The following is an 11591-nucleotide window of genomic DNA, read 5'->3' as shown; positions in this document are numbered from 1 at the left end:
CATGAAGGATGCCACTACTCTGTGGATGGGTGGGCAGTTTATTGCCTTTGTGTTTAAAAACTGGAAACTTGTTTCATTGGCTTTGAGCTATGAAAGCCGAAAGGCTGTAAGTTCCTCAGTTGTATATTGCTGCACTACTGACGTGTTGAGCTAGATTAAACACTCTTGAATGAGGGGGAATGTTCCCTCGTTGAATGTAGTCATGGCTGCTGCTGTTTGTTTGCCTGGGCACTGGGCTGCCTTCCTCAGGCACCAGCACTGGAGCCTGCAGCTCTCCTGAGGACTGAGGCTGTGCAATTGTCTCTCTCTTGCCTGCGTCACAGCCAGGGCCACCCTCAGCCTTGTCTGTGTCACAGCAGCTGCTGCTCCAAGCCAGGCTTCCCCTTCCCAGGCAGCTCCTGCACCCGCTTTCCCTATGGCTCCTTCCCTCTGAGCCCGCCTGGGACCACGCAGGGGATGGCTGAGGCCAGGATGCTCCCCATGGAAAGGGGCACAGCCCAGGGCTGGCTCCGTACAGTGGCTGCTTAACTGTTGGGTGATGCCACCCTCTGATGCGTGTCCCTTCATTTGGGTGTCGGATGAACTACAACAAAATGAGGGTTTGGAAGCTGCAGGGATTGGCCCTGGGCCTGGGAGCGGTTTGTGCTGTTGGAGCTGTTGGGCTCTCACTGATTCTGGTCCTTGGGGCTTGTACTCCTGAGCCTCTTGCTCCTTCCCATCCTGGGGATGCCTCTGTGCAGGCCAGGGCTGGCTGTGCTGGTGATCGCTGCAGGGAGCAGTCCCCTTGCCGGAGTGCAGGGCATGCTTCCCAGTTTCCTGTTACGGAGGAGGGAATTAAAACCTGTTAGCACCACCACCACCACCTTTGTTCAGCTGAGCTTTTCTTCCTGCTTGCGCTTCCCTGTGGGTAATAGTTGTTGGGTTGTGGTGCTTTAGCTGGCAGCCCTGCGGGGGAAGGCTGGGGTCTGGGGAGCTGTGCCATTCCCTCTGCGCGGAGCGGCTCGGTTAGGGTCAGTGAGGGTGACGGGATGACTTCCTCACTCGGTAGTCATCTGTCATCACCCAGCACGGGTCTGTGACAGAGCACAGTGCAAGGCTTGGGGCTCCCATTAGTGTTCCCTGGCGCTGCAGTGCTTTTCCTCGCTCCACATCTTAACCCTCGGGGCCGAGTACTGCTCGAGGGCTGCACGAAATAGGGAATACTCCAGCGACTGCACCCTGGCCTGTGGGAGCGTGAGGACCTGGGAAGCTGCTGGAGGCAAGGAGATGTTCCAGGCTGACGTCAGCAACTTCTGGTCCAATGTAGGAGCCCCTTGACCCTGAGACCGGAGCAGCCTGTTCAGTGCACCATTAACAGACCTCTCCCAAGGCAGGCCCACATAGGCCTTACCTTGGAAGGAATCCCTTGGCACCCTCTCCCTGTGGCATTGCTGACAGTGCTGCTGGCTCATTACGAGTGCCATGAGCGGGGCTGACCTTGCTGGGGAAGGTTTCTGCATTGCTATGCACGATGATTTCACAATTAGCGACGCTGGCTACAAGTTCCCCACGTGTGGAAGTTAAAAGCTGAGGCATCAGATGAGCCCCCAGCTTCACGTGGGACTTTCTCTTATTCCAGCACCGGTTGAGGATGCTTGAGGCAAATCCAGTGTAGTTTATAGTTTGCTCTTAAATCTTTTCCTTGTGCTGGGGGGGCTGCCCAGCCTGAGCTCGGGTTTAGCAGTGGTGTTGGTTGCAGCGTTGCTTGGCTCGAGGCTGGAAGTCATGCTTTATAACCAAGCGTTTCTCGCAGGTAACCGGGGCAGGCGCTGCGCCTGCAGCTGCGGGACGGCTCCTGGGGGCGCCGGGCTCTGTGTGTGAGAGCTGGGGGCTCCCCCTCGCCCGCAGGGTCCCGGCAGGCGCTGGGGGACAAGGCTTTGCCTTTGCTCCGGCTCTGGAGCCCGGTGGCGCTCCGGGACCAGCGCAGCGAGCGGGGCTGCCAAGAGCTCCCCTGACACAGAGCCAAGCGTGCGGCAGCCCCGTGCTGGAGGCGCTGCTCGGTGCCGAGGTGCGTGCTGCAGCCCCGGTGCTTGTGTCCTGAGCCCTGCTCTGTTTGCCTGCCCCTGCTTTAGCACAACCGTCATTAGCTCCTGCTGCTCGAAGTCACCTTTCAGCCCAAGGGCTCCTGCCCCTGGTGTCCTGCTGAGCGCGTACGGAGCCTCCTGACCCGCTGCGGGCCGTTTCCTGACACCAAGGCAGGGTCCGACCGTGGATTTCACTGGAAACGAAAGCAGCAGCGGCAGCAGCAGGGCTCGAGCTGCGCGCACACCTGGGGTAACTGCACCTCATGCAGCAGAAGAGCATTTATTTGCTGTCCTTGAAGGAGACGGAGGTGGCTGCCCAGCTGTCCCTGTGCCTGGCTGCTGTAGCACCACGGCAGCCAGAAGGGACCTGATGGCACCGTGGGACATGGATATTTCAGAGGGAGGAGGAGACTCACCTTGAGAGCCGCCCTTCTGTCCACTGCGCATCTCACGTGGTCCTCGGGTTGTGCTGGAGCCCTTGGAGTTCACGCTGCTCAATGTCACCTGAGGATGTAAGAAGCCAAATCCGTCGGGCTCCCATCCTGCCCCCAGCAGCTGCCTCCAGATTAAGCCACCACAACCCTCCCGGGGCTTCAAACAGCCTCTGCTGGATTGGGGTGGGTGCCGCTTGCACCAGCCCCCGGGCAGCACAGGGAGAGAGGGTTTCTCACTGCCCCAAGGGCAAAGAACTGCTCCTGCCTTCAGCAGCGTCACCTCCCCGAGGTGGGCTCTGGCTCTGGGTCTGGTCTGGAGCCTCAGAGCACCCCCAGGCTGCTCCTCTGGGGCGTTTGGTGGCAGGAGCTTCACAGCTCGAGAAGCTGCGGCCGGGGTGCCCGTGGCCGCGGCAGCAGCTCCAGGACGCTGCCCACCACTGCCGGGGCTGCCCCGGTGTCTGGTGCTCAGCGGCCCAGGGAAGGGGGCACAAGGATGCGGTGGGTTCAGCGCTCTCCTCTCTCCACGCACGTTCTCCCCTTTCTGCCCTCGCTGTCCTTGCTCCTCGTGTGGATTTGGCACCGCTCCCCAGCACCTCCCTGTCATCAGGATCCCCTCAATTGCTGCTGCTTCACCTCCTCCCGCCGGGCTCCCCCCAGCCCCAGCGCTGACGGGAGCTCCCCCACCTCACCTGGGGTGACAACGACTGAGAGCCCTGTGCTGATGGATGTGGGCGCTGCAGGGATGCCGGTGGCTCCTGGGGACACCGCGGCACCGCTGGCACCCAGCACGGCCCCCATGACTGCGGGAGCTGCCCCAGGAGCGGCCGGGGTTTGGCTGGAGGAGTGCCCTGTGCCGCCTCATCCTGCCGAAGCAGGGCCCTGAGGGGTCTCAGGCTGCGATGTGGGCGCTGCGGAGCAGGCCCACGGCCGCCATCGCCCTCCATCCATCCCTCCAAGGGTCCGTCCATCCGCACAGGGCCCCGTGAGTCCGTCTTTCCATTGTTCAATCTCTTTTCCACACTCGGTGCCAAAGCCTCCCCGCTTGCTCCCGCACGCGCCAGTATATTTAGCTGCCTCTAAGCCTCTACCTTCCCTTATATAGGAGAGGCCAAACGAATTTCGCACTCTCATTATTAATAGCCCGAGAGGAGCTCTGAGGCGGCCAAAAATAGCAGGCAAACAGAGCGCACCCGGCGTGGGGAGGGCGCCGCGGAGCCGCCGGGACCGCCGCGGGAGGGACGCCGCTGCTTGTCCTGGCTTTTCCCTTTGGGAACCACTCTAAGGTGTCTCCCAGCCTCCTGCCCCCGCTGCAGCCCCGAGCCGCTGAGCCCCTCGCCCCGCCGGCTCTCTGCAGGCAGAGGTAGGCTGGGTGGGAGCCTGGGGACAGCGGGGGTACCCCTGGACCCCCGGGCTTTGCTGCTCTGGATGCTAAACCCGCTGCCCCACGGGTGCTGGGTTCGCCAGCCCGGGGATGCCCGTCCCTGTGCGGCGGCCCTCGGCTGGGGGAGCCCCTGAGGCTGCAGCAGTGACAGGTTTCACCCTCCCGAGTGCTGGGCCCAGCTCTGCCCATGGCACTGCTCCAGGACCCCCGCCGTGGCGCAGGGGACACGGGCAGGCAGCGGGGGCCGGGTTCTGCGCGCTGGTGACAGCCGGGTCCAGCAGGGAGATGGGTGCTCAGCAGGGCTCACCCGTGCAGCATCCCCGGAGCCGGGCACACCACGAGCCACGCGCTGGGGCACCGAGGCCGGGATGGGGCGTGCGAGGAGCGGTCTGCGGGGTGCCCAGCGAGCGGGGGTCCTCACCTGCACCCGGAGGCATCCGCATCCCAGGCAGGGGCTGCCTTAAATCCCTCCCTCCTTCCCTCCCTCCCTGGCGAGGAACTTCTCCCGCTGAACTGAGGATGCTGCAAGCTCCTGCGGACGAGCCGGAGCAGTCCTGTGGCAAAGTCAAGGCGAGCGGGGGAGCAGCGCGCTGGAGCCGGGTGTCCCCGCAGCCGCAGCCGGGCGATGTCACCTCCAGCGCCGTGAGTGACCGTGCGGGGCGTGCGGGGGGCAGCGGGGACCTCCCCGCCGGCAGCGTTTAACCTTCAGCGAGCCCCGAGCGGGCTGGGGCTGCCGCTGCCGCCCGGCTCCTGCCTGCAGCTCGGGGTGGGCAGGGAGGGGACCGGGGCCGCTGGGGTGAGCGCAGCTCCGGGCCAGCCCGGGAGGAGGAGTGAGGGCAGCAGCGAAGTCTGCGGGGCTGGGGGCACCCCCGGCAGGTCCTGGCAGCGGGCGCTGGGTGCTCGTGTCCGCGGGCAGCGGGGCAGAGCCTGGCCCATCTCCCGTGGGTCATCCCCTGCAGTGGGGCTCGGCCACACAAAGCAGGGGCAGCCCATGCCAGTGGGATGGGGCAGGAAGAGGAGCCCAGCTCCCGGGCATCCCAGCATCGCGGGTTGGACACAGGCAAGGAGAAGCCTGAGCACCGTGGCCGGGTGCACCAGGGCTCTACGGGCCATGTGCTGCAACGGGCAATGCCTGCAGGCAAAGGGGCACAGCGCAGGCAGGGTCCAGGGTGCTCCCCAGGCACCCTCCATCAGTGCTCCCCTTGCACCCACCTCCCTCCTCCTCGCTGGGCCTTGCGGTGCTGCTTTGAGCGGCTGCCGCAGTGGGTTCGCTGGGGATGGATGAGCCGGGGGGAGCCGCTCGGGGGGGCAGCGCTGAACAGGGAAACTTGGAAAGGCCCCTGCGAGGCAGCGACCGCAGAGCACGGCGCTGGGGGGAGCAGGGGGAAAAGCTGCTTCCTTTTATAGACAGGTTGGGGCTGTTGGGTGCTGTGCAGGCTCCCGGGTGCCACCACAGCCAGCCCCAGGCAGCACCCCCGGCTCCTCTGCCTGCCCCCTGCAAGAGCAAGGGCCCCCGGTGCCCACCAGCGCCCTGCCCGGAGCCCTTGGGGGTGCAGGAGGGAGCAGGGGCGCAGAGGAGCTGCGGGAGAGCCTCTGCTTGGGGCTGCGTCTGCAGCCGATAAGGGCAGCGCTGGGGCTGGGGGCTGCAGAGGGGCTTGTGCTGGTGACAGGGAACGGCTGGGCACGGGGGAGGTGGTGGGGGGCTGTGGGGCAGGGCAGGGGCGGCCTGGGCTGGGGGCGATGGGCACCCTGGATGCAGCAAATGTCCCGTTTGCTGGGGGCAGCCCAAGGTCACCAGGGGAGCCCGGCCGAGGGGTGCCCGGGGCCGTGCGCTGTGCGGACCCCCCTGAGCACTGGTACCTGCAGCTCTGCCATCCTGGGAGGCTGCCCAAGGTCAGCCGGGGCCCATGGAGCTGCTCCCCTCGGACAGGCTCTGCCCCTGCGCCAGGGACTTGGGTCCTGGGAGCTGCATCTCCCGGGGGGCCCCAGTGCCAGGTCCCCGTGTGGGAGGTCCTGGGGTGCTGGAGGAGCATCCCTGGGTCTGGGGCTGTGCTGGCAGCAGCCCTGTGCCCCATGGGGATGTCTGGGGGCTCCGGAGCCCATGGAGCAGCGTCTCTGCTGCCTGTGGCTGCTGTGAGCGTGCACTTGGCACCCACCGGCTTCTTGCAGGGAGCTCCAGCACGTGTGGCCGCAGCTCCCGGCGCTGAGTCACGGCCACGGTGTGTCCCTGCCGCGGTCCTGCTCCCCAGGCTGCGAGGGGACAGGCCTGGGAACCGCCATGGCACCGCTCCAGCCAGGGGCATAGGGGTGGGAAGGGCGCTCGGGACAGGGAGGCCGCAGTGGGATCAGGACTGATGGGGGGCAGAGCATGGCTGGGCTGTGGTGATGCTCGTGCCCTCCATCGCCCTGCCCTGGGCACTGTGCTGGGGCTGGGGAGCCCTCCCGCAGCCCCAGTAGGGTCTGAAGCCCCTGAGGTCTCAGCTGAGCCTCCCGTGGGCGATGGCACTTCCAGCCTCCCCTGCGCAGAGCTGCAGCATGGGAAGAGGGTGCCGGGTGCCCCCAGTGCTGGCCTCAGAGGCACTGAGATGCACCCGCTGCTCTGGTGCATGGGCTGGAGGACAGGGTGGTGTGGGGGGTCCTGGGGGCGCTGCAGGGTGCGGGGGGTGCAGCTGGAGCATCCTGACCCAGCACCACAGCCGCAGTGGGGACCCTGCCAAGATCCAGGGCCGATGGGGTCCCACGTCTGCGGGCTCACAGGACACAGCCCCATCTCAGTAGTGCCCCAGTGCCTGAGACCTGAGCCTCGGACACATCCTGGAGCACCCCAGCACCCGTGAAGGGCAGCCACCGCCCTGCAGTGCGTGCATCGCCAGCCTGAGCATCCTCCGGCCGGTGCGGAAGCCGCATCCCAGGCACGCGCGTTGGCCGCGGCCTTGTCCTGCTCCCCAGACGCGCAGCTCCCCCTGCTCCAGGGGGCAGTGCCACCACCAAGGGGGGATGTCCCCGGGGGCCGGAGATGCTTCACCACAGCCGCCGGCTCCTTCCAGCGTCCCGTCACCCGGAGCCGATGGTGTCCATCAGCCCCATGCTGCCCACCTCTCCCTCCCAACCCTACATACTTCTTCATATGCCCATATGGAGTCGGCCGGCGTTATGGAATGTTAAGAAGTATGTATCTTTGGGCTGGGACCCCCGCACCGGGTCCTTCCCCACCAGCACCGCCAGCACCGGCCTCCGGAGAGACGATGCATCCCTGGGGCTGGTCAAAAGGAACCAGATCAACTTGCAACTGGATTTGGTCCCCTTCAACCAGCTGCAGCGGCGCATGAGCCACGGCACCGCTGCCCCCTTGCTGAACGCGGGGGGGTGACTGCGAGCCCCGCGGCCCCATCCCATGGTGGGGTCCAGGGGGTGGAGGGGTCCCTGTGGGGGCAGCGCTGGGGTCCGGCCGCTGCGGACGGGGCAAACGCAGCTCCGCTGGCTCCGGTCCCGTCCCCGCCCCCGCTCCAGGGCCGGGACCCGGGAGCGGGGCTGGGAACTGGGGAAACCGAAACCCGTTCCCTGGGAATTCGCTGCGTGACGTCAGGCGCGGCCCCATCCCCGGCCCCATCCCCGGCCCCATCCCCGGCCCCATCCCCGGCCTCGGCGGCGCAGGGGCAGAGCCGTGGCGCTGGGACCCCGCGATGGGAACGAAACCCCCTTGTGGGGAGGGGGGGGATGAACAAAAGCTGTGGCTGCTCCCCCCACTGGGCTGGGCCCCAGCGACTGGGGGGAGGCTCCTGCGGGGCGGGGCAGGGGGCGGGGGCCCGGGCCCCGTTTGCTGCCTTAGGAAGGAGCTCTTTGTTCTCGCTCCCCGCAGCACCGAGCTCGGCCCCGCTCTCGCTCCAGCCATGGGTGAGCTGCGCGCGGGGGCAGCGCAGGGGGGCTCGGGGTGGGCGAGTGGGGTCTCGTGGGGCCGGGGACACAGGGATGCTCCGGTGGGCAGGGTTGCGGGGTCCCAGGGGTGCGGGAGCCCCTGGTATTGCTGCCAGCCCGGCGGATTGACAGCCCTCAATATCTCTGTTCCAGACCTTGTTGGCCCTGCCGTCGGGGCGGCCGTGGGGATCGGTAAGGCACCGGAGGCACGGGGATGGGTGTTGCTGCGTGGAAATGCGTCACTTCCCTGCTGCTCTGCGCACACAGACCCCTCCTGGGGGGGGGGTGCTGCCCCTTCCCCTTGGCCTGTCCCAGGGAGCCCGTGGATGCCCCAGGAAGGGAGGTTTGGCCACGGGACCCTGCACCGCTTTGGGCTGCCCCGGCGGAGCGGGAGCTCTGCCTCCAGCACCCCTCGCTTCAGGGCTGGGGGACACAGGAGTGAATCGGGGCTGGGGACAAGCGGGTGCCTGTGGGAGGTCATCGCTGCTGCTCTCCCGCGCAGGGATCTCCGTGGCTGTGTCCGTGGCCGTGTGGGCTCTGGGCTTCACCCCAGCCGGAATCGCAGCCAGATCCCTGGCCGCCAGGCTGATGTCTGTCACTGCCATAGCCAACGGTGGCGGTGTGTCTGCCAGGAGCCTGGTGGCCGTCTTGCAGTCGCTTGGTGAGTGCTCCTGGTGCGATGCTGGAGGGCAGCCAGGGCTGGTTTGGCTTCCCTGGGTGGTACCAGCTGCGTGGGGAGGGCTTGGGGTTGCCACAGGAGTGGGGGGACCTGGGGTCCCATCTGCTCGGGGTGCCCGTCGCTGCCCCACTGGTTGTGCTGGCCATGGGGACGCTGGATGGTGAGGTCTGGGGGCCTCCTCCAAGCGATGGGGCACAGTGGAGACCCCACGCCGTGGCTGGGAGGGCTCAGGCTGACTTCTCCTCCTCTTTCTCAGGGGCAGGAGGACTCCCCATGTCCGTGAAGACTGTGCTGCCAGCCCTGGGAGCTGTCATGGGGGCTATCGCATTCTGATCCCCCGCATGCCCACCGGGACCCTGACGATGCCTGCCGGGAGCCGCCCCCACCCGTCCCCACGCTGCGACCCCCTGCATCTCCCCCGTTCCGCTGTACCGGCTGGGTCTGACCCCGAATAAACGCCCCCAGGGCACAACTCCGCCGCCTCCACCTGGGCGTGACTCTGAGCGGGGACGGCCCCGGGGCGGGACGGGAAGGACCCGGCTCCAGCCCCGGCCCCATTTTGGGACTGGCGGGCAGGGAGGCATCATGGCGGGAGGTACGGCTGAGGGACACCCCGCGGTGCTTCCCTTCTCCCATCTCCCTTCTCGCATCTCCCATCTCCCTTCTCGCATCTCCCATCTCCCTTCTCGCATCTCCCATCTCCCTTCTCGCATCTCCCATCTCCCTTCTCGCATCTCCCATCTCCCTTCTCGCATCTCCCTTCTCCCATCTCCCTTCTCCCATCTCCCTTCTCCCATCTCCCATCATCTCCCATCTCCCATCATCTCCCATCTCCCATCATCTCCCTTCTCCCATCATCTCCCTTCTCCCATCATCTCCCTTCTCCCATCATCTCCCTTCTCCCATCATCTCCCTTCTCCCATCATCTCCCTTCTCCCATCATCTCCCTTCTCCCATCATCTCCCTTCTCCCATCATCTCCCTTCTCCCATCATCTCCCTTCTCCCATCATCTCCCTTCTCCCATCATCTCCCTTCTCCCATCATCTCCCTTCTCCCATCATCTCCCTTCTCCCATCATCTCCCTTCTCCCATCATCTCCCTTCTCCCATCATCTCCCTTCTCCCATCATCTCCCTTCTCCCATCATCTCCCTTCTCCCATCATCTCCCTTCTCCCATCATCTCCCTTCTCCCATCATCTCCCTTCTCCCATCATCTCCCTTCTCCCATCATCTCCCTTCTCCCATCATCTCCCTTCTCCCATCATCTATCTCCCTTCTCCCCCTTCCCAGTCCTGCCACTGGCCTCACCGCTGGTATCAGCCCTTTCTGAGGGCAGCTGAAGGGGGGAAGAGGCGGGCTGGGGGCAGCTGCAGCTGCCTGCCCTCCCCTGCCCTCCCCATGCCTTCCCCTTTAGCCATGGTGAGTAAACTGACGGGAGCAGTCATTGGAGCTGCAGCTGGAGCAGGTGAGGGGCAGGTGTCCGAGGACCCACGCTCGGGGTCGCTGCCCAGCTCCATCCCTGGGCTGGCAGCAGGGGATGGGGTCAGGCTGGGGGGGGGCTGCTGCGAGGGATGGGGCAGCAGTGGCCTGTGCCTGGAAACCAGCCTGCACCCGCTGCCGCAGCGCTGCCGGGCCTCGCCTCGCCGCCCTTTGCCTCCCTCTGCCCCCCCTTTGCTCTCCTCTCTCCTCTCATAGAATCAGCTACGTTGGAAGAGATCTCTCAGCTCATCCAGTCCAACCCAGCACTGCCAAGGCCGCCACTAACCCGTGGCACTGAGGGCCTCGTCCACATGGGTTTTGACCACTTCCAGGGGGGGTGACTCCACCACTGCCCTGGGCAGCCTGAGCGCGCTCTCCCTCCCCAGTCCCTCTCCTCTGTCCTCCCTGAGGATTGGGTGTCCCTGCACCTCGTGCCCCTACTCCCCACCCTGACACCTCTGTGCTTTCTGGGGGGCCGGGTCCGTGGTGCTGGTGGCAGGAGGAGATGCGCTCACCGAGGCCATGCTAAGCCTGCCGTGTCCTGCCTGCAGGAGTGGTGCTCATTGGCATCCCGGTGGCCGTCGGTGCGCTGGGCTTTACGTCAGCCGGCATCGCCGCCGGCTCCATTGCTGCCAAACTGATGTCGGCAGCTGCCATAGCCAACGGCGGGGGGGTGGCTGCCGGCAGCACCGTGGCCGTGCTGCAGTCCATCGGTGAGTGGGGAGGGCAGGGGTACGCGCTCGGGTTGTTGTAGAGCCGCAGCCGACCTTCAGCCCATCGCCGGTGTGAAATCACCCAGAACCGTGGGGAAGGGATGAATCCAGGATGTGGGGGGAAGAGTCGGGACGTGCTGGGTAGGGCACCAAGGCTGAGCACTCGGGGCTGTGCTGTAGGCATCTGCTCTTCTGGCAAGAGTAGTTCATCAACGGCGCTGGCCAGAGCCAGAAAGGGGCAGCAGAAAGGGGCTGGTTGCCCTCATGGAGCTGTGTGCGCTCCATAGTCCAGAGGGGTCCTTGGTTATCTCTGCCCTATGCTGGGTCCCTCAGTGGGCAGCATCAATGCTCTTGGAGCATCACACCTCGTTGTGTGTTTGCAGGAGCTGCAGGTTTGCCTCTTGCTGCCAAAATTGGGCTGACAACTATCCTGGGGCCATCAGGGGCAGCAATTGGTGCCACCTTGTCCAGGGGGAAGGAGAAGCCTCCAGGTGATGAAAACGAAGAAAGCCAAAACAGCGATGACGAGGATTCTGATGGCATGGCAGGCACTGGGTAGCCCCCAGAGACTTGCCCACCCTCATAAGAGCTGTGGCTAAGCTTGAGCAGTGAAACCAATAAAGGTGATGTGCAGGCAGGGGTGTTGTGGTGGTTGGTGTGCGGTTGGCATCCCGGTACCCATCAAGTGCCTCAGGATGTGCAGGGGTCCAGGCACAGATTCCAGCTGGAGTTTTTGTAGTGCTGCACTTCCTCCCCCAGACGGCTGTAGGTAGGTGTGTTATAAACTGTTTAATACACACAGTGGGGGTGATGGATGGCAGACTGGGCTGACACGTGCTGTGTCCTGTGCTGTGCCCCACGCGCACGTGAGCGAGGTTCTCGATGGCAACCAGCTGGTTTCAGTGGCTCTTCTCTGGAGTTAATTA

The 11591-nt window shown here is 65.4% G+C and overlaps 2 protein-coding genes across 2 annotated transcripts; both read left to right on the top strand.

Moving 5' to 3' along the window:
• The first annotated feature begins 3665 nt into the window (after positions 1-3665).
• LOC133267513 (interferon alpha-inducible protein 27-like protein 2A) lies at positions 3666-8903 on the top strand. Its single transcript, XM_061449825.1, has 5 exons — positions 3666-3857; positions 7708-7772; positions 7947-7985; positions 8296-8454; positions 8729-8903. Exons 2-5 carry the CDS (start codon positions 7769-7771, stop codon positions 8803-8805), a joined length of 279 nt encoding a protein of 92 aa, XP_061305809.1. The 5' UTR covers positions 3666-3857; positions 7708-7768; the 3' UTR covers positions 8806-8903.
• Positions 8904-10394: 1491 nt separating this feature from the next.
• LOC133267514 (interferon alpha-inducible protein 27-like protein 2) lies at positions 10395-11302 on the top strand. The gene is made up of 2 exons (XM_061449827.1): positions 10395-10665; positions 11049-11302. The coding sequence occupies exons 1-2, from the start codon at positions 10593-10595 to the stop codon at positions 11222-11224; spliced, it is 249 nt and encodes an 82-aa protein (XP_061305811.1). The 5' UTR covers positions 10395-10592; the 3' UTR covers positions 11225-11302.
• The last annotated feature ends 289 nt before the right edge of the window (positions 11303-11591 follow it).

This window comes from Pezoporus flaviventris, unplaced genomic scaffold, assembly GCF_033815535.1.
Source record: "Pezoporus flaviventris isolate CSIRO_AGI_PZ_B2104156 unplaced genomic scaffold, CSIRO_AGI_Pfla_v1 ptg000008l, whole genome shotgun sequence".
Lineage (NCBI taxonomy): Eukaryota > Metazoa > Chordata > Aves > Psittaciformes > Psittacidae > Pezoporus > Pezoporus flaviventris.
Note: the sequence above shows the minus strand (reverse complement) of the source record. Positions and strands in the feature narration are given on the sequence as shown.

Coding starts and splice junctions, on each gene's coding strand:
- LOC133267513 (XM_061449825.1), top strand. Junction 7,986..8,295: donor CGGGGCGGCCGTGGGGATCG/GTAAGGCACCGG, acceptor TCTCCCGCGCAG/GGATCTCCGTGGCTGTGTCC. Junction 8,455..8,728: donor GGCCGTCTTGCAGTCGCTTG/GTGAGTGCTCCT, acceptor CCTCTTTCTCAG/GGGCAGGAGGACTCCCCATG.
- LOC133267514 (XM_061449827.1), top strand. CDS start 10,593: ATGTCGGCAGCTGCCATAGCCAACGGCGGGGGGGTGGCTGCCGGCAGC. Junction 10,666..11,048: donor GGCCGTGCTGCAGTCCATCG/GTGAGTGGGGAG, acceptor GTGTGTTTGCAG/GAGCTGCAGGTTTGCCTCTT.